This window comes from Sus scrofa, chromosome 8 (genome assembly GCF_054392235.1).
Source record: "Sus scrofa isolate SSC_HxYL_T2T_F1_AM1 chromosome 8, Sscrofa_HxYL_maternal_Yorkshire_Landrace_v2.0, whole genome shotgun sequence".
NCBI lineage: Eukaryota > Metazoa > Chordata > Mammalia > Artiodactyla > Suidae > Sus > Sus scrofa.
In genome coordinates this window covers 115,540,548-115,559,605 of record NC_139390.1, presented here as the reverse complement: position 1 = coordinate 115,559,605, position 19,058 = coordinate 115,540,548, and the positions used below count along the sequence as shown (strand labels likewise).

Genomic DNA, 19,058 nt, shown 5'->3' with positions numbered 1-19,058 from the left:
CCGATTCGACCCCTGGCTTGGGAACCTCCATATGCTACGGTTGTGGCCCTAAAGAGACAAAAGACCCTCTCCCCCCAAAAGAAAGAAAGAAGAGGAAAGAAAAGTCACTTTTTTTCTTTAAATGAACGCTTGCTAGTCATAGTTTAAAAAAAAAAAAAAAAAAAAAAAGAATGAAGCTGATATTCTCTTAGTTCCATGTTTGGGGCTGCAGTTGAAAGAGTTAGTCATGGAGTGGGGAGGGGTGCACAAAGTAGGCAGAGTGAAGGAAAAATAACAGATTTCCAAAAGCCCTATATTAACATTCAGACTGAATGGGGAGAAGATAAAAACGAACCATTCAAAACAAATGGACGTACATTATACAGCACCATTTAAGCTTTGCAAATAGCAGTATTTCACAATGGCTCATAGCATTGTTTTCAGTGTCAAGAAAATCTAAGTTTAAGTCCTAGCAGAGCCACTTACTCTGTGACCCTGGATAAAGCAATTAACGTCTCCTGTTCCCATTTCCTAACCTGTAAAGAGGAAGTAAATAGTAGTATATACCTCAGAGATGGTTTAGAATAAATGAGACAATGTGTAATAATATGTTTTGTGGGGAGGGATCATAGCATTTAACAAATGTTAGCTCTGACTTAAGTCAAGACATTCTTTTGCAAAAACCAAATGATTTTCCAATAATATAATACATTGATAAGTGCAGTTCAATATCACTGGTCTAAGCAAATTTCACTTGATTATATATCTTTTTATTCTTAGGTTTTATTCACATACTCAGTAACTTCATTTCACGTAAGTACTTATGCTTCAAGTTGGCAGAGATCAAGTCAATATCATAGCCCTGTGAGTTCCTACTGTGGCTCAGCAGGTTAAGAACCTGGCTATATCCACGAGGATGTGGGTTCGATCACTGGCCTTGCTCAGTGGGTTAAGGATCCAGCATTGCCATAAGCTGCAGTGAAGTTTGCAGACATGGCTTGGATCCAGCATTGTTGTGGCTGTGGTGTAGGCCAGCAGTTGCAGCTCCAACTCAACCCCTAGCCAGGGAACTTCCATGTGCTGAAGGTGCAGCCCAAAAGAGAAAACAAACAAACAAAATAGTCTCTAAAACTCTCTTTATAGTGCAATACCACCCAAAAGGAAAAATGCAATGTTTGTTTTCATTCCCTTTCTGCTTTTTTTAGCTAAAGAACTCCACGAACAGCCGTAGAGAATCCCCACGCTGAGGTGGCCAACAAGAGAAACAGATAACACTGAAGCAGAGAGTTACAGAAACCAAGCTTTGAGTCTGAGCACACAAGGAAAGTGTTCTTCCTTCTACAGACTATCAGTAAGTATTACTTAAAAAGTTTTCCAAACTCCAGGCATAAATTTCAAGGGTCTAAATATTCCAAGTCCTAAGGCACTCTGTCTTATCTATTCATCATTTCACTTCTGTTCATAGTCCTCAAGTGTTTTGGGTTTTATTACTCTCAACCAGGCATGCCCTTAGAAAAGGTCCATATCATCACTAATTCTAGGACGAGAAACCAAATGCTGACGATGTTGTTCACCCAGATCAGTGGTCTCTTTGTTCTAGTACGAGCAGGCAGAAAGGATTTCTTACTGCCCATGAAAATGCCCCACTTGGGTCAACGTTTCTGGAAAGGGTTGAATAGTTTTCAAATTCCAAAATAAGAGATTAAAAAAGCAAACAAAAGAGTCTTTCTTTCCTCAGACTCCAGTGAAGAATGGGACCACTAAAGAAATATATGAGGCATGTTTCATTCTTGGCACCTTGAGGGTTTGAAAAAGAGAATGACAGAAATGACTTCAATTGCCTAAATAATTACAGTCATTAGCATCGGGTTCCCAGGGGAATTGAACATCCTACTCCGCTTACTGGTTAAAATTAGTAACCAAATGTTCCAAAGAAAAAGTCAAGGTAGATGTTAAATATCAATTAATTAAGCAGCATAACAATCAAGAAATATCAGCATTTGAATTTAAGTACATCATAATCACTATGCTTGAGACTATTACATTCATTTTGACTACACAGGCTTGGCTGCTTCACATTTCTTAAAACGTGTGTTCATGGTGTCACATTTTGCTCCAAAGTAGGTATCTGGGAATTCCCATCGTGGCTCAGCGGAAACAAATCTGACTAGTATCCATGAGGATGAAGGTTAAATCCCTGGCCTTGCTCAGTGGGTTAAGGATCGGGCGTTGCCGTGACCTGTGGTGCAGGTCGCAGATTCAGCTCGGATCCTGTGGTGTAGGCCGGCAGCTGTAACTCCGATTCCACCCCTAGCCTGGGAACCTCTGTATGCCTTGGGTAAGAAAAGACAAAGTAGATATCTGGTTTAACAAAATCTCCAGTTTTAGTTTTGGTTACAAATCCATATCTATGATTTTGACTATGCTAATCAACTAGTACTTAGGCAACTAGACCTTCAAACAAGGGACACTGTGGCACCATAAGTACCCAGAGCAGTGAGTAAATGAAAGGAGACCTAGAATATTCACTTCAAACTCACTAAACTCCTTACAGAACAATTTTTTCTTCTTTCCAGAAGCTTCCTCATAGTCCCTGTTTAATTTATGATGGGTTAGGTGACAAGTAGCGACACGTCAAGGAAGGGAGAAAAAAGGCCAAGAAGGAGTGGGGAAGAACTGATGAAGAAAGAAGGGCAACTTTCTAGGAACACAGGAGAGGCCTCCTTGAGAAGGTGACCTGTGAGCCATGTCCTGGAGGGAGAGGTAAACTCTGCAGGCTGCTGGGAGAAGAACACTCATGGCCAAGGGAACAGGACACGTAAGTGTCTAGCATGTTCCAGGCTAGGAAGAAGGTGGTGTGGCTGGAGCTGAGTAGGCAGAAGGAGAGTCATAATGCACTGGACAATGAAGTGCTCTGAGCAGAAAGTAGATGCAAAAATGGCGAGAGGGCAGAAACGGGGAGACTGGTTAAGGAGGTCTAACAGTGATCCAGGTAAGAGATGATAGTCGTTTGGGCCAAGGTGGTGCCACTAACATGGTGATGAGTTATTGAATTCTGAAAATATTTTAAAACTAACAGGAATTACTGATAAAGCAGATGTAGTATGCAAGAAAAATAAATGTGTTAATAATTACTACAGTGTTTTTGGTCTGAGCACCTGCAAAGACGGGGTTGCCACTAAAGGACAGGAGCAATTTAGGTAGTAGGGAGATGGAGGAGGTCAGTTTTAGCCCTTTCAAATTTGAAAGGCTAGTTAGACATCCAGTGGATATGTCAGGAATTCAGGCAGAGGTCTGAGCTGCAGTTATAAATTTGGGTGCCATTAGTTTACAGATGGCATTTAAAGCCATGATACTGCAGGACATACTCAGGAAGTGAGTATAAATGGAAAATATAAAATGCCCATGGAACAAGCCCTTGGATCACACATCTAGGAGATGAGGAAGACTTAGCAGAGAAAACAGAGAAGGATAGAATGATAGTTCTGGATGATGGTTCTGAATTACCTTTATGGTGTTTTGAAAATATGCATGTTGTTTAATAAATAACTTAAAAAGTTTCAAAAGCCTTGAAAAGAAGGTCAAAATCTGACTCATTTTGGGCCCTAGAGACCAGCACTGTATCAAATATACAACAATCATTAAACGTATTTGTTGAATGAATAAGTGAAGAGATAAAAGAATTTAGGATCTTGAGAGCTTGGTTTAGCTCAATAAATATTTATTGAACACATAGTTTCAGAAACTGAGCAAGAAAGTGGGAAATAAAGATTCATAAGTAGGGACCTGCTGATAGAGAAGACAGGTTAACTTCGGAGGGAATGGGTTTCATTTCTTGCTGAGGACAATATCATGCTAATAAACAGAAAAAAATATCAGGCATGGATAAAACCAGTATGTTCTTTAAAGGGGATGCTAGATTTCTCCTTAAAAAACTGTTTGTTACGACCTGATTCCCTATCCTCCCTTTTAGAAAGATACATGAGAAATTACAGTGGAAGCTATTTAAAAAAAATCATGACTCAAGATAGTAAATCTAAACATAAAACTTTTCCAAAACACATCTATCACTACACTAAAATGGCAAAGAGAAAAATGAACAGGATCATGAATCATAATTTTTTCAAAATTCTATGTTGGAAGCATTTTTTTTTTTTTTTTTTTTTTTTTTTAGGATTCAATAAAAGTCCTGCTTATCAGGTTACGCATTTGGAATTCAAAAAATTCAAAAGCATCTGTGAAAAATCAGATTCCTATTTTTCTCTCAAATATATTTTAAAAGAGACATCTTTCTTAAAGCCATTATTCTTGTCTGCCAACATCTTAATACATTTATAGCCACACCAACACACAGGAAATACATGCATAAGAGACACACACAAACAGCTTGCTGGATGGCTAGAGAGACTCATGGTTAAACAGGGAGGCAGGTGGGCTGAAAGACTGAGAGATACACAGACATAATAAAACAGACAATGTTTAAATACTGAAATTATATTGTTAGTCAAATATTATCCACAAAATCATTACTAAATCATGAGTGGCCATTTTTATTTTTTAATTTTTTTTTTTGTTGTTGTTGTTGTCTTTTTAGGGCCGCACCCACAGAACATGGAAGTTCCCAGGCTAGGGGTCCAATTGGAGCTGTAGCTGATGGGCTATGCCCACAGCCACCTCAATGAAGGATCTAAGCCATGCCTGTGGCTTACAGTACCGCCACAGCCAATGCCAGACCCTTAACCCAGTAAGAGAGGCCAGGGATCAAACTCACATCCTCATGGATACTAGTTGGGTTTGTTACCACTGAGCCATGACAGGAACTCCCATTTTTAATATTTTAACTATTTCAGTTCTAAATCAAATCAATTATCAAACCAGTAATTTTCACAAGTTTTATCCAGACAACTGGCAAAGAGAACTCTGTCTAGTTAGATACTTTCCCTCATCCCTTTAAAGCGGTGGCACATACCAGGAAATACAAGTGTACATTTTATATGTATACCAAGAATGAATACACGCAACTGAAACTGACATAACCTCAATAACTGCTTCTATTTTTTTGACTTATTTATAATGTTAAATAATTCAAGTCATTTATCCGATAAATATTTACTGAGTGCCTACTACATTTTAGTGCTGCTTATGTTCTTGCTTTAGTTAATAAAGGTTTTTTCCCCCCCCTCCCAAATTTGCTTGTGTGTCAAAAGTCACATACTTTTTAGTTGTTTTACCTGTTTTATTGACATAGTCAAAATTCTAAAACACTGAACTGGTAACTATTTCTGGGCCTGCTAAGTGTCTTTTAACAAAACGTCATTGTTTTAACTGTTCTCAATTACACAGCTATCAATTAGCTAGTCAATGCATTAAAGAGATAAAATATTCTTTTCTCAACTTAGATTATTGTAGTTATTTTGGAAATGGGATGCTCCAAACCAACAGCAGGCCCCAACAAAAGAGTTTCAGGTTCAATTAATCTTCATATCTATTACTTCTACTGCTTAAAATCACTCTCAGTTTTCCACCTCTCTGCATTCCACTGCACTGCTTAGAACCAGAAACTAGTATCTCACACTAAGATAACCAATATGTTCCCTAACTTGCAGCTTGAATGCCTTTTCTAGAATATCTCATTATATTATTTCCCTTAATTCTCCTCTTTAAAAATCAGGTTTTATTCAAAGAATGGTAACTAAGGAAGGGGCTTTGAGAACTGGCCTCTGCCTGCTTCTTCGTGTCACAGCTTCACAGTGTTCCCTCTCTCCCTTTAAACTGAATGGCTCATCCAGACTGAGGTACAAATGCCCAGAATTGTCTACAGTCTCTCTCCTCTGAGCCATTGCTCATGTTGTCCCTCTTGGCATTTCAGGAGGAAGATAGAATCTGTTGCTGGACTAAATTCTCCTTATCCTTTAAATCTCAGCATAGCATCTCCTCCAGGCTCTCATCCCTGTGGTCACTAGGTACCATTCCTTTCCATGAGCTCACTCCATCTCTGGGCTCACCACAGTTTACTCTCTCTCTTCCTGATTAGGATCTAAGCTCCCAGTGGGCAGGGACTCTGTCTTATTCATGGTTTTATCTCTAGTATTTAGCAAAGTTCCTGGCATATAATTAGCACCCAATCAGTATTCTAGTCATTGAATGAATGTGTATTATAATAGCAAATCTATTTACAGAGAATGTTTGAAGTCCTAAAGCTTGGGAGAAAACTAACAGCAAGCCAACACCACCAGCACCTGCCATGTTTGGGTGTCTCAAGTCGAAGTGAAAAGTAAGCCGGGATCAAGTAGGACTTGGGCTTCCTGCCCACAAAGTCCAGGCTGGGAGACGGAATGGATGAGAGCATTGCAGAAAATATCATCACATCCTGAAGAAGCTGACTGCTAAACTTAGTTCAACATCTTTTAAATTGTAACTTTTCCAGATTCTCTTACATAGCAGAATGTCACTGACAGTCCACAGACACTAACTGTCTCTAAAATGACAATAAATACACGACATAGCAATTTTAGCCTTTTCCAAAGAGAACCATCTGACCCAAGAGCTGAAAGGCATTTACTTAAGAAGGCAGCACTTTAATAAGCATCCAAGATTTTATACTTAATTAACTTTTTGAGAAAATTGTGCTTTCAAAATCTGGTTGAACAAAAGAGGCAGTAAATCTCTTTAATGATTCTGGACAACAATTTCCAATGGAACGTGATTAAGAATAGTTTCAGTTCTTTCTGAGAGATGCTCAAAATACTTACCAGTTTTGGTGGCCTATAGTATATGAGAAACACATAGTTCAGACCTCTAATTATCTTAAGACATGTCTTAAATATTTTAGTTTTTAGCCTGGATTTCTGACCTCCTAAGCCTTGCCTGTCTTTCCAATTCCAAAAGATTTAGGAGTTTTTAATTAATTTTATAAAATTCGAGATTTTGAAAAAACAACGAAAAACATTGTATGTAAAGAGCTTAGAAGTTGCTCTCTGATCCAAAAACAAATAAAAAGCTAAACCACCTGAATAATTAACAAGTCTTCATAGATCTGTCAAATAAGGTCACAAGGCAAACTGCTGCTACAAGCAGAGGGATTGACAGGCAGATACAGAAAATCACAATTTCCTGGAATAGAAATCTCTGCAGGAGGAGTTCCCGTCGTGGCGCAGTGGTTAACGAATCCTACTAGGAACCATGAGGTTGCGGGTTCGGTCCCTGGCCTTGCTCAGTGGGTTAACGATCCGGCGTTGCCGTGAGCTGTGGTGTAGGTTGCAGATGCGGCTCGGATCCCACGTTGCTGTGGCTCTGGCCTAGGCCATAGGCCGGTGGCTGCAGCTCTGATTCGACCCCTGGCCTGGGAACCTCCATATGCCGTGGGAGCGGCCCAAGAAATAGCTAAAAAGACAAAAAAAAAAAAAAGAAAAGAAATCTCAGCAGGAACCAGTGCCATGGTAGGAAAATATGAACTGTGATTGAGAAATTGCTGAAGGCTAAGTGTGGACAAGCCTGAAAGAAAAAATGCTCCCAGTCATGGGAGACCCCAGACTTTTCAAAGTTTTACCTCCAGAAGTTCTATCAGGTCCTCACAGTGAATGACAATGGAAAGACTTCCTGTGCTTCCAGCACTGAGAGGGGAAAGGGACCCATTTTGAAATGTGACAGAGCATTCTGTTCTTTTTCACAAAGGCTGCCTTAAGGAGAAAATTTTACCAGAGCCTAAACTACTGAGGTGGTAATAGCCTAACTGGCTTGAGGGAATGCAAGTGGAAAAAGGCAGTCACCCAACTCTAGCTTTCTCTAGCTATTCTGTCCCACCAAATGGAGGAGAAAAAAAAGAAAAAAAAGAAAAACTGAAAGCTCAGGTGAGGTTCACAGTCCCAGGGAGGAGGTTCACCAAAAGTCCTAATCACAGGACTGCACAGCGCTTCCCCTTCCCCACATCTAACCAATACATCCCTAAAGGCCTACCAACCACAGTTCCTTTTACCTAGTACATCATGTCCACCTTTCAGCCCAAAACTACAAGACATACCAATTCTTCACAATTTCATCCAGAAAACAGAGATAGAGTAAACACAGTGCAATGCATTCTATGAGGCCACCCTTAATCTAATACCAAAACCAGATAAAGGTACTACAAGAAAGAAAAATTAGAGACCAATACCCCTCATGAACATAGATACAAAAATCCTCAATATTGGCAAAATGAATCCAACAACATATAAAGAGAATTATACACCATGAGCAAAAGACATTTATTTCAGGTACATAAGGCTGGTTTAACATTGGAAAAATCAATAAATGTTATGCAATCACATCAACAGGCAAAAATAGAAAAAAAAATCACATGATCCATGATCATATCAGGTGATGCAAAAAAAAAAAAATTCACAAAATTCAACATGAAGTCATGATAGTAACTCTTGGCAAACTAGCAACAGAAATGGCCTTCCTCAACTTCATGAAAAATACCACAAGCTAACATCATATTTAATAGTGAGAAATAAGGAAGTTTTCCCACTAAGGCCAGAAGCACGGCAAGGATTCCCCTTTGATCACCTCTTTCCAACATCATACCAGAAGCCCAAGTTAATGCAATCAGATAAGAAAAGGAAATAAAAGGTATACGAATTGGAAAGGAAAAAATAAAATGGTTTTTGTTCACAGATGACGTGATGGTCTACATAGAAGATCCTAAAGAATTGACAACAAAATTCCTGGAACTAATAAGCAATTATCACAAACTGTAGAATATAAGATTAATATACAAAAAAGTCTTTAGCTTTCCTATATGCCAGAAATGAAGTGAAATGTAAATTAAAAACACATTACCATTTACATTATACTTTCTAAAAATGAAATACTTAGGTATAAGCCTAAAAAAATGTGTCAAAGATCTATATGAGGAAAACTTCAAAATTCTGCTGAAAGATCACAAAAACAACTAAAGCAATGGAGAGATATTCTTTGTCTGCGAGTAAGAGGTCAGATGACAGTTCCTATCAATGTGATCAACACAATCCCAATCAAAACCTCAAGTAATTTTGAGGATGTTAACAATCTGATGCTAAAGTTTATGTGAGGAAGCAAAAGACCCAGAATAACCATCTAACACAAAATTGAAAGTGAAGAACAAAGATGAAGGACTGAGACTACCTGACTTCAAGACTTAAAGCTACAGTGGTCAAGAAAGTGTGGTAGTAATGGGAGATTAACTGATTAACTGTAGAGAATAGAAAGCCCAGAATTTAATCCAGATAATTATAGTCTCTCATATTGACAAAAGAGCAAAGGCAATATAATGGAGGAAAAAGAGAGTCTAACAAATGACGCTGGAATAACTGGACAGGCCCACATTAAAAATAATTTTTAGAAAAAGAACCTTGGAGTTCCTGTCGTGGCGCAGTGGTTAACGAATCCGACTAGGAACCATGAGGTTGTGGGTTCGGTCCCTGCCCTTGCTCAGTGGGTTAACGATCTGGCGTTGCCGTGAGCTGTGGTGTAGGTTGCAGACACGGCTCGGATCCGCGTTGCTGTGACTCTGGCATAGGCCGGTGGCTACAGCTCCGATTCGACCCCTACCCTGGGAACCTCCATATGCCGTGGGAGTGGCCCAAGAAATAGCTAAAAAGACAAAAAGAAAAAGAACCTCGATCCAGATCTTACATCCTTCACTAAAATTAACTCACAATGAACCACAGCCCTAAATGTAAAATTCGGATCATAAAAATCTTGGAAGAAAACATAGAATATCTCGATGACCTTGGACATGGGGATGACTTTTAGATACATCAAAGGCACAATCTATTCAGGAAACAATCAGTAAGGTGGACTTGATTAAAATTTTTAAAATTTGCTCTGCAAAAGACACTGTCAAGAAATGAGAAGATAGTTCATAGACAGGGAAAAGAATACTTGCAAAGACATCTGCTAAAGAACACACAGATAAACTACACACAGGTTTCTTAAAATTCAACAATTAGGAAATGAATAATCCCATTAAAAAATGGGCAAATGATCTGAAGGGATATCTCTCCAAAGAAGATATGCAGATGGAAAATAAACATACGAAAAGATGCTCCACATCATATATCATTAGGTAACTGAAAATTAAACCAAGATACCACTACACATCTATTATGGTGGCCAAAGTCCAAAACACTGACAGCGCTAAATGCTGACAGAATGTGTAGCAACAGGAACTTTCATTCACTGTTGATGGGAATACAAATGATACAGTTACTTTAAAAGATAATTTGGCAGTTTCTTATAAAATAAACATACTCTTATCATACAATCCAGCAATTGTGCTCCTTGGTACTTACCCAAAGGAGTTAAAAACATATGTCTGTACAAAAACCTGCACAAGGATGTTTATAGCAACTTTATTTGTAATTGCCAGAACTTGGAAGCAACCAAGATGTCCTTCAGTAGGTAAATGGATAAACAAATGATGATTCATTCAGAGGATGGAATATTATTCAGTGATGAGAAGATATAAACTATCAAATCATGAAAAAACATGGAGAAAACATAAACATATACAGCTAAGTGTAAGAAGCCAATCTGAAAAGGTTACATACTATATGATTCCAACCATGACATTCCGGAAAAGGAAAAACTATGGAGACAGTAAAAGATTAGTTGCTTCCAGTCAGAAGAGTGAGATGAATATTGGGAGCATAGAGGATTTTTAAGATAATGAAATTATTCTGTATGATATTACAATGGTAGATACATGTCATTATACATTTGTCAAAACCCAGTCAATGTATGACACCAAGAGTAAACCCTAATGTACACTATGGACTTTGGGTAAAAATGATGTACCAGTGTAGAATCATACTGTGATGTGGAAATGAAAATTACATTTAGGGATGCTCAAGTTCCTTATATAAAATAGTACAGTATTTACACATCATCTACACACATCCTCCCTTATACTTTGAGCCATCTCTAGACAACTGATAATACTCAATACAATGGAAATGTTATGTAAATGGTTGCCGGCTGCAGTAAATTCAAATTTTGCTTTTTGAAACTTTTGGAATTTTTCTTTTCTCAAATATTTTTGATGCACAGTTGGTTGACTTTGCGGATATGGAACCTGAGGATATGGAGGGCTGACTTTACCATTTCACTTTATCCCTACCAACATCTTACGTACTTCAGGGACTTACTGTCTTCTTCCTGGATGTTAGTATAGCCAACTTCTAACTGGGCTCACCACCTCAAATCTTATGACTTTGCTTCAATCTGTATACACAAGTCATCCTATACTATAAGTATCAATTTATTTTTCTTTCTACGGACAGGAGTTTAACCTGTGGATTTGTTCTGAAGTACTGTTTTTCAACAGTAAATAGTCTTCAATACTGAGCTTTCACACTGTGGTCTGAGTATAAAATTATTTTTGCTACCATTGTTTGTTATTCACACTGTTAACAGCAATGTAAATCAAAGGAAATATTATACTTGATAGGTTTTAAAATTTCAGAAGAATCAAATTAACCTTCTGCCCCCACTCCAAAGATTTAATCATCATTGGAATATATATGCCTTGTCAAATAGAGGAGAGTTTATCAGCATAATACAAGAATTTCACCAAATTACCATATAGATAATCAAGTGACCAGGGCAAATACCAGATGTTTTCACAGACACTGTGAAACTTGTTATATTATGCTTATGTGTGTTTTGTAAATACTGCTGACCTGTTGGTAATATAACCGAATATTCTAGTAGATGAAAGAATGCTATGACATAACAAGTACAAGATTACTTTCAGTTGTTTTGAAGGCAAAAAAAAAATGGTCACTTTGCTGCAATCAGCTTAACTGCAGCACTTGGTACAAAGTAAGCACCCACCAAGCGATTATTGGCTGAATGAAGAAATACACCCAAGGTTATAATTATGCCTGCCTCAGCTTCAGTTCTTCCCACTGTTTCCTGATATCCCTGACTGAACCAATGTTAGCCTACTCTCCCAAACCCCGGTATAACTCTAACAGCTTTTACCACATTAGGTCTATACCACAGATATTCTAAAGCCATCTAAGCCCCTTTCTAAACTATAAAATCGTTGAAAAAAGATGGTGTCTGACATATTTAGTGCTAATATATAACAGTAAAACCATCAGCCCCCCAGTCCAAGGCGTGTATTCTGAGAAAGTATTTTTCATATTATAATTTCAACTTTGTATAAATGAAACATATACATGTTTCCTAATAAGAACTACAAAACATGCAATTTGACCAGGCTTTCTGGATGGTACAAACATGATTAAATAGGGCAGGAGGAGGAAGCACAGCAGATTCTCTCAGAGTATTCCTTTTTGAGTTTATACAAATGGGACATTTATTTTTAAATGGTCAGAAACACTCCCCCCCACCAAAAAAAATGTATTAAGTGTTTTGCTTTTAGAAGCCAGCTATCATGTATTTGAATATAATTTCTTATCTGGGGACAAAAACGCAAACATTTTTAAAAAAAGGAAAACAAGAAGTACTTCGCATACCAAGATGTTTCTGCTAGGGGAAAAAAAGAGTTTTTTTAATGGATGTAATAGTATCATTTTTCTCCAGTAGTTTAGAATTGTTAAGAAATTTTTTATTATTTAAAAATGACACCAGGAGTCCTATTAATACCAGAATTCTCAAATCTATTCTAGCTTCATAGAATAGAAAAGAACTTGAGAGATGGCTAACAAATTTCTCATTTGGTCCTACAGCCTCATTCTATTTGGGAAAAATGAGGCTTAAAGAAAAGATAATGTTAAATGTTTAGCCCTGGGTATAATTTTTTTTTTTTTTTTTGGCTTTTTAGGGCTGCACCCTCGGCATATGGAAGTTCCCAGGCTGGGGTTGAATCACAGCTGTAGCTGCCAGCCTTGCTTCTGCAACCAACAACACCACAGCTCACTGAAACATTGGATCCTTAATCTACTGAACTAGGCCAGGGATCAAACCCGCATCCTCACAGATCCTAGTCGGGTTTGTTAACCACCGAGCCATGAAGAGAGAACTCCCTAGCCCTGGGTAGCTTTGAAACTGAAACTTAAATCTTTCATTCTGGGACAGCACTCTTTACAACAGACCTTAATCTCATCTGTCTATTTTAGTTCTCTATTAAGATTACCAAAATTCAACATATTATTCTCTCATACATTTACTTAGAGTATGATATATCTACACTTCATTGTATATATTCACCCAACAAGCACATAATACAGATCTCTGACATACAGTTCCTGATATATATGTATGTCATATTCAGATGACTGCCCTTGTCAAGGCCTTACTTTGCTTCAGTCCAAGAAATGGACCAGCTCTGCCTTATTTCCAAAGGCTGACGGCTCTGCTTTTAGGCCTCTTCCTTGAGGACTATTATTCTAGCTCCATTACTTCACTGCCTTGTCTTCCTTTAGATTTCAGATAAATCTACATCTTCTGCCTCCCATACTTGCTGAGCTATGCCTAAAAACTCTGCTAGGCACATTTTCCTTGAGGAAAATGATTCTAAAAAATCAGGCAGTTCGATATTTTCTGTGAAGATATCTTTGCTTTCATGCAGGACTTTCACACTGACTCCTGAGTCTATTTGCAAAATTGACTATTAACACAGTATAGTTGGAAACAGAGCATAGTTACTTGAATAAAAACAAATACAAATTAAGAACAGCAAGTAGAAACTAGTTTTTTCATAAACTCATGGCCCCTTCTGTTTTGCTTTTTAGAAAATGTGAAAAGTATTCCATTAGAAGAAGACTCGACACACCTATAAAAATAGAACTTCCCATTAGATTCTGAATAGCTGACATTCCACAGGAAGTATGCACAAGCACCACACTGCCAAAACCATCATCAAAAGGACAAACACAGAGAACATTCCTTCTTTAGGAATTCAAGTAGTTATTTTATCTTGGAAATGATTGGCTATGTGACTTCCAATTTTTCCATGAGTATTTCATTTATACATTTAAGACCATACTTTTCTTAACCATATTAAAATGTACATTTTTTAAAGCTACTTAGTTTTCTTCTTCCTAAATAACACCGCCACAATTAGATAATTTAGATTTATTTATATCTGTTACAATCTCTTTTTCGTCACTGAAAATCTATACTTTTAAGCGTTATTTACCAACTGTCTCTAAATCTGGGTGCTTTTACTGGTTTATGTTTAATTAGTTTATTAATCTCATTTACTGGAAAAGCATTTGGATGAGAATTGCTCTTAACTCACCTCTTAAACACTGAAAAATAATTGCAAAGAATCTGGGCTCTTCAATCTAGAAGCAGAGATTCAACTGTCTGACACAGTGCATCTCATGTTACTATGGTTCAAATGTAAACTTCCACTGTCAGAAGTCTCTCAATTTTGGTTTCAGAGACATTAATAACACAAACAAATATCACAGCTTCAGATGCAATCCATTGTAACTGAAAATCTTATTTTTTCACATGAAATGTGTTCTTTATATGTTCTGCACCAATTATTTAGTGTTGAATTTTTTTAATGATGCATTTTAAAAATAAACTTTAGAATAAATAATGTGATTCTTATCATTCCCTCCATCTAGTAAGAAATCTATGCAATTTAAAATATGAATATAAATAACTTGATGACTATGGAAAAGTGGCATGGCCAAATGAAGGGTGCCTTCCTTTCATATGTGACCTAACTCATGAATTGCCTTTTTTTTTTTCCTTTTGGAGCTGAAGGCAATCAGGATATGTCATGCCAAAATATGCCACTTTGGCATAAGTATTATATTAAGGTAAAAGGTAAGGGAGAATCAATAAATACAGGAAGAATTCTCCACCTACCCCCTTAATATACCTAAATACATGACGTAAACTTCCCTCTGAGGAAGGCAACTGCTTCCATCTAAAGCAATTCTTACCATCTCAGACAAGGAGTTGACACCCTGAGTCTAATTGCTTCTTTTAGTTTCACTTCTTTTCTGTGAACTCATGTACACAGAAATCAATATACATATATTTTGTCTTTTGTCTTTTGAGGGCTGCTCCCACGGCGTATGGAGGTTCCCAGGCTAGGGGTCCAATAGAAGCCATAGCTGCCAGGCTACGCCACAGCCACAGCAATGCCAGATCCGAGCCACGTCTGTGACCTATACCACAGCTCACGGCAATGCCGGATCCTTAACCCACTAAGCAAGGCCAGGGATCGAACCCTCAACCTCATGATTCCCAGTCAGATTTGTTTCTGCTGTACCACAACAGGAACCCCTACAAAAATATTAATAAGAATTTTATGCCTTTTCTCCTGTTAATCTGTCTTTTCTTAGTTTAACTCACATGCCTTCATGCACTGAACAAAAGAGGGTAGCGGAAAAGTTTTTTCTCTCTGATTGAAATTTGATTAAAACCCAATTCTGTCAAAGTGGAGAGGGAAGGGGAGAAGGGCAAATTAGGTGTTTGCAATTAACAGATACACACTATTGCATATAAAATAGATAAGCAACAAAGATATACTGTACAGCATGGAATTACAGCCATTATCTTGTAATAACTTTTAACAGAGTATAATATAAAAACACTGAAACACAATGCTGTATACCTGAAATTAATATTGTAAATCAACTGTGCTTCAATAAAAATTAATTAATTAAACACATTTTAAAAATAAACCCATTTCTGAATGATGATACTTAGGTAATGAGCATTAGCAAAAGTGTTTTTTATTTCAATATTCTTCACAGTGTGAAGGATGTATTTCAGTACATAATATGATACTTGATTTATATTGCAAAGGAGAGCTGACAAATTAAATCTATCAAGGAATAACAACATGTCTTAAAAAGTAGGGTAGATGCATTTCTCTAACTAAATACAGAAAAGAAAAAAAGAAAAAAAAAAGAAAGAAAGAAAGAAAGAAAAATTCCTGTGCTCCCAGCCCTGTACAGCAGTAAGGAGGCACTTTCCTGGGGTGTCAATGGAGAGTGAATACAAAATCTGGGCTTCTACCCTCACCTGTCATTAATGAAATGACACCCTCTCACCCTTGGCAGTGGGGTATCAGAGAAGAATTGTTAAAAAGGTGATTCAAATTAAATTCAGAGTCTCATAAAATAATACCCCAAATGTCTGGGTTATAATACAAAATCATCCACCATACTAAAAATCAGGATAATCTCAATATGAATGATAAAAAAATAGATACCAATACCAAGATGACAGTGTGGTTGGAATTATCTGACAAGAATTTGTAATCAGTTGTAATAAAAAATGCTTCAATGAGCAATGAGGAACACACTTAAAACAAATGAAGTAGGAAATCTCAACAAACAAATAGAAAACTTAGCAAACAACCAAGAGTCAATGGTAGAACTGAGAAAAATACAATGACTAACAAAATCTTTAAAAATTCAATGGATGAGTTCAACAGCAAAATGGAAAAAAACAAGGAAAAGATCAATGAACTTAAAGAGACAATATAAATACCCAATCTGAACAATAGACATAAAATAAATTTTTAAAAAATTGAAAAGAGCCTCAGAGACTTACAAGATTATAATAAAAGATCCAACATTCATGTCCCCAGAGTTCCAGAGGGAGAAGAGAAAGCAAGGCTGAAAAAAGTTTTCAATGAAACAATGTCTAAAAATTTTCCAAGACCGGAATAAATCTATAAATTCAAGAAGTTAAGTGAACATCAAATAAGATAAACTCTAAGAAATTCAAAGCAAGACACAGTCAAATTTTTAAAAACTACAGACGAAAAAATTTTAAAGCACCCAAGAGGGAAGTAATACCATGCCTTTAGGGGAAAAGCAATTAAAATGATAGAATGTTTCTTATGGAAAAACAAAAACAATCCAGAAGGAATTGGCCCAACATTAAAAGAAAATAACTGTCAACCCAGAGTTTTATATCTAGCAAAAATACCCTTCACAAATGAAGAAGAAATCAAGACAGACTCAGAAAAAGGAAAACTAAGAATTTGATGCTAGCATATCTAAAGGACTGGCTACAGGAAGTTCTTAAAGATGAAAGGAAATCATATAAAGAATAATGTTTGAACATCAAGAAGGAAGAAAGAACAATGGAAAAGTAAAAATGTGAGCTTTGAGAAAAACTTGAAAAGAACGACTGCAACATGGAGTATTGCCAAATTACAGCCACATGAACAAGCCATGGATGGAATATGACTGTGGAAAAAAGCTTGTGCAGCAGGGCTATGCATATTCAGAGATTTAGTCTCTATTCTCTAACATGCACATGGGTCACCAATATGGCAGACATGTTTGGTTGTTACCCAACAGGCAAGCCTCTCCTTCCTTCTATACACTCAATTTATGATTGGCCAAAGCCAACTGTCATTAACTCCATCTGCTTTACTAATACTTGGTTCAGATATGTGTATGAGAAGCAATTCCAAACACTAATTCATTATCAGATATCTTCTGAGGGACTGCTGGGAAAGGTTTTCTCTGTAGATAAAAATATACGCAATAGGATTAATATTCCCTTTTATCTGTCCTTCGAAGTCTGAAAATGAGGCAGCCAACCTGAGAACATGAGGGGAACCTGAACATGAGAATAAGCCCACATACTACAAAGTACACAAAGATAGATGGAATGAACTTGGTTTCTCAATGACCTCACCAGAGGGCTGAATTAACCAAACCTAGTACTAAACTATTGTTAGGCTCATTTTACATGAAATAATTTTTTTCTTATCTATTCCCCAAACATCACCTTAAATGCTAGAGAGTAGTCTATCATATGAATGGATTGTAATCATGCAACTATTTCTCCATTATTGGATCCTTAGGTTGGTTTTCTTTTCCTTTCTTTTTCTGCTATGAAGGTGAATGCAATAAACATCCTTCAGCATAAACTTTATCTGAATTTAGGGTATTCTTTCCATGGACTTTGTTCCTAGGAGCAAAATTACTAATTTACATGTTAAGGCCATTTTTGATACGTAGTATCAGTTGGATTTTCAGAAAGTGTATTCTTATTTAACCTCTAGCAGCAATGTGTTTTGTCTGTCCCACTATACCCCTTTCTGGCCCAGGAGATGCTATGGATTGTTCACCACAAACACTGTGTTTCCTTCATGCTTATTGACAGAACCCTGGTTTAATAAATCTGATTAGTCTAAGTCAATCTTGATGATCTCTCCTTGCCAGTGACTAATGAGTGAGGGGGTTAGGCATGTGATCTAGTCCTAGACAATGAGACAAATGGGAGGTTTACTGGATAAATTTTTCATTCTAAAAAAATTAAAATTACAAAATAAGAGATAACATCTTCCACTATAAATTACCATGTTTGCATGTAATAATTGGAGCCATGCCAGTATGAGAACAAAGCCAAAGAGCTGGGATAAAAGATGGGAGTTTGATGATATTAATCCCTGAATTAACCAAACTCAAGGACCCTTTAGTCTTCTTTTTATATAAGAAGTTACAATAACTTTTAAAAAATTCAATGGAAAATTATTCTTATGTCAGCCATTTTCATACCCCAAGGTAAAACAGAGATACTTATGATATTTATATCACAATGAACATTCCCAAAGGAAACAGACTTACAACTATTTCCCTTCTGAAGATTAACTTAAATTTTGAATAAATAGTGCTGAGCATTCACCTCTTTTCAAAAGAATTAGCACTGAATGTTACTTGAAAACATTTAAAAATATTATAGGGTCATTAAGTGTGGCTGTAACTTGAAGAAAAATCATGTTTAATTCAAAACAGTCTTCAATTAGATAGCAAAAATAAACAAACACAAAGTGTGCTATACTTACAAATCAAACACCAAGTAATGAAAGCCCTCTTCTGATATGCTGTCATGAAGTCGCACTAAAAAAAATAAAAAGGAGGAAAAAGAGAAAAACATTCGTGTTATATGTATGCTGATGATCAACATTAAGCCAGATTTTATTTTTTTATCATTTGTAATGATTTTTATTTCTTCCAATAGTCATCTATCTGCTAAATTAAAGTGCTAGCACCACTATTTTAGCCTCTGATGAGCCAGCATCCTTTATAACAGGGTTTGGGTTCACACAGATCCAGAATTTAAGTTCTCCATCTAATAAGTATTAACTGTGA

At 36.8% G+C, this 19,058-nt stretch overlaps 1 protein-coding gene across 50 annotated transcripts in view; it reads right to left on the bottom strand.

The window, feature by feature from the left end:
* Positions 1-19,058, bottom strand: part of CAMK2D (calcium/calmodulin dependent protein kinase II delta) — a 308,158-nt gene that overhangs the window by 130,148 nt on the left and 158,952 nt on the right. For all 50 annotated transcript variants that reach the window (XM_084971005.1, XM_084970995.1, XM_084971004.1 and 47 more), the window contains 1 exon segment: positions 18,752-18,806. In XM_084971005.1, coding sequence (XP_084827131.1) covers positions 18,752-18,806 — 55 coding nt within the window.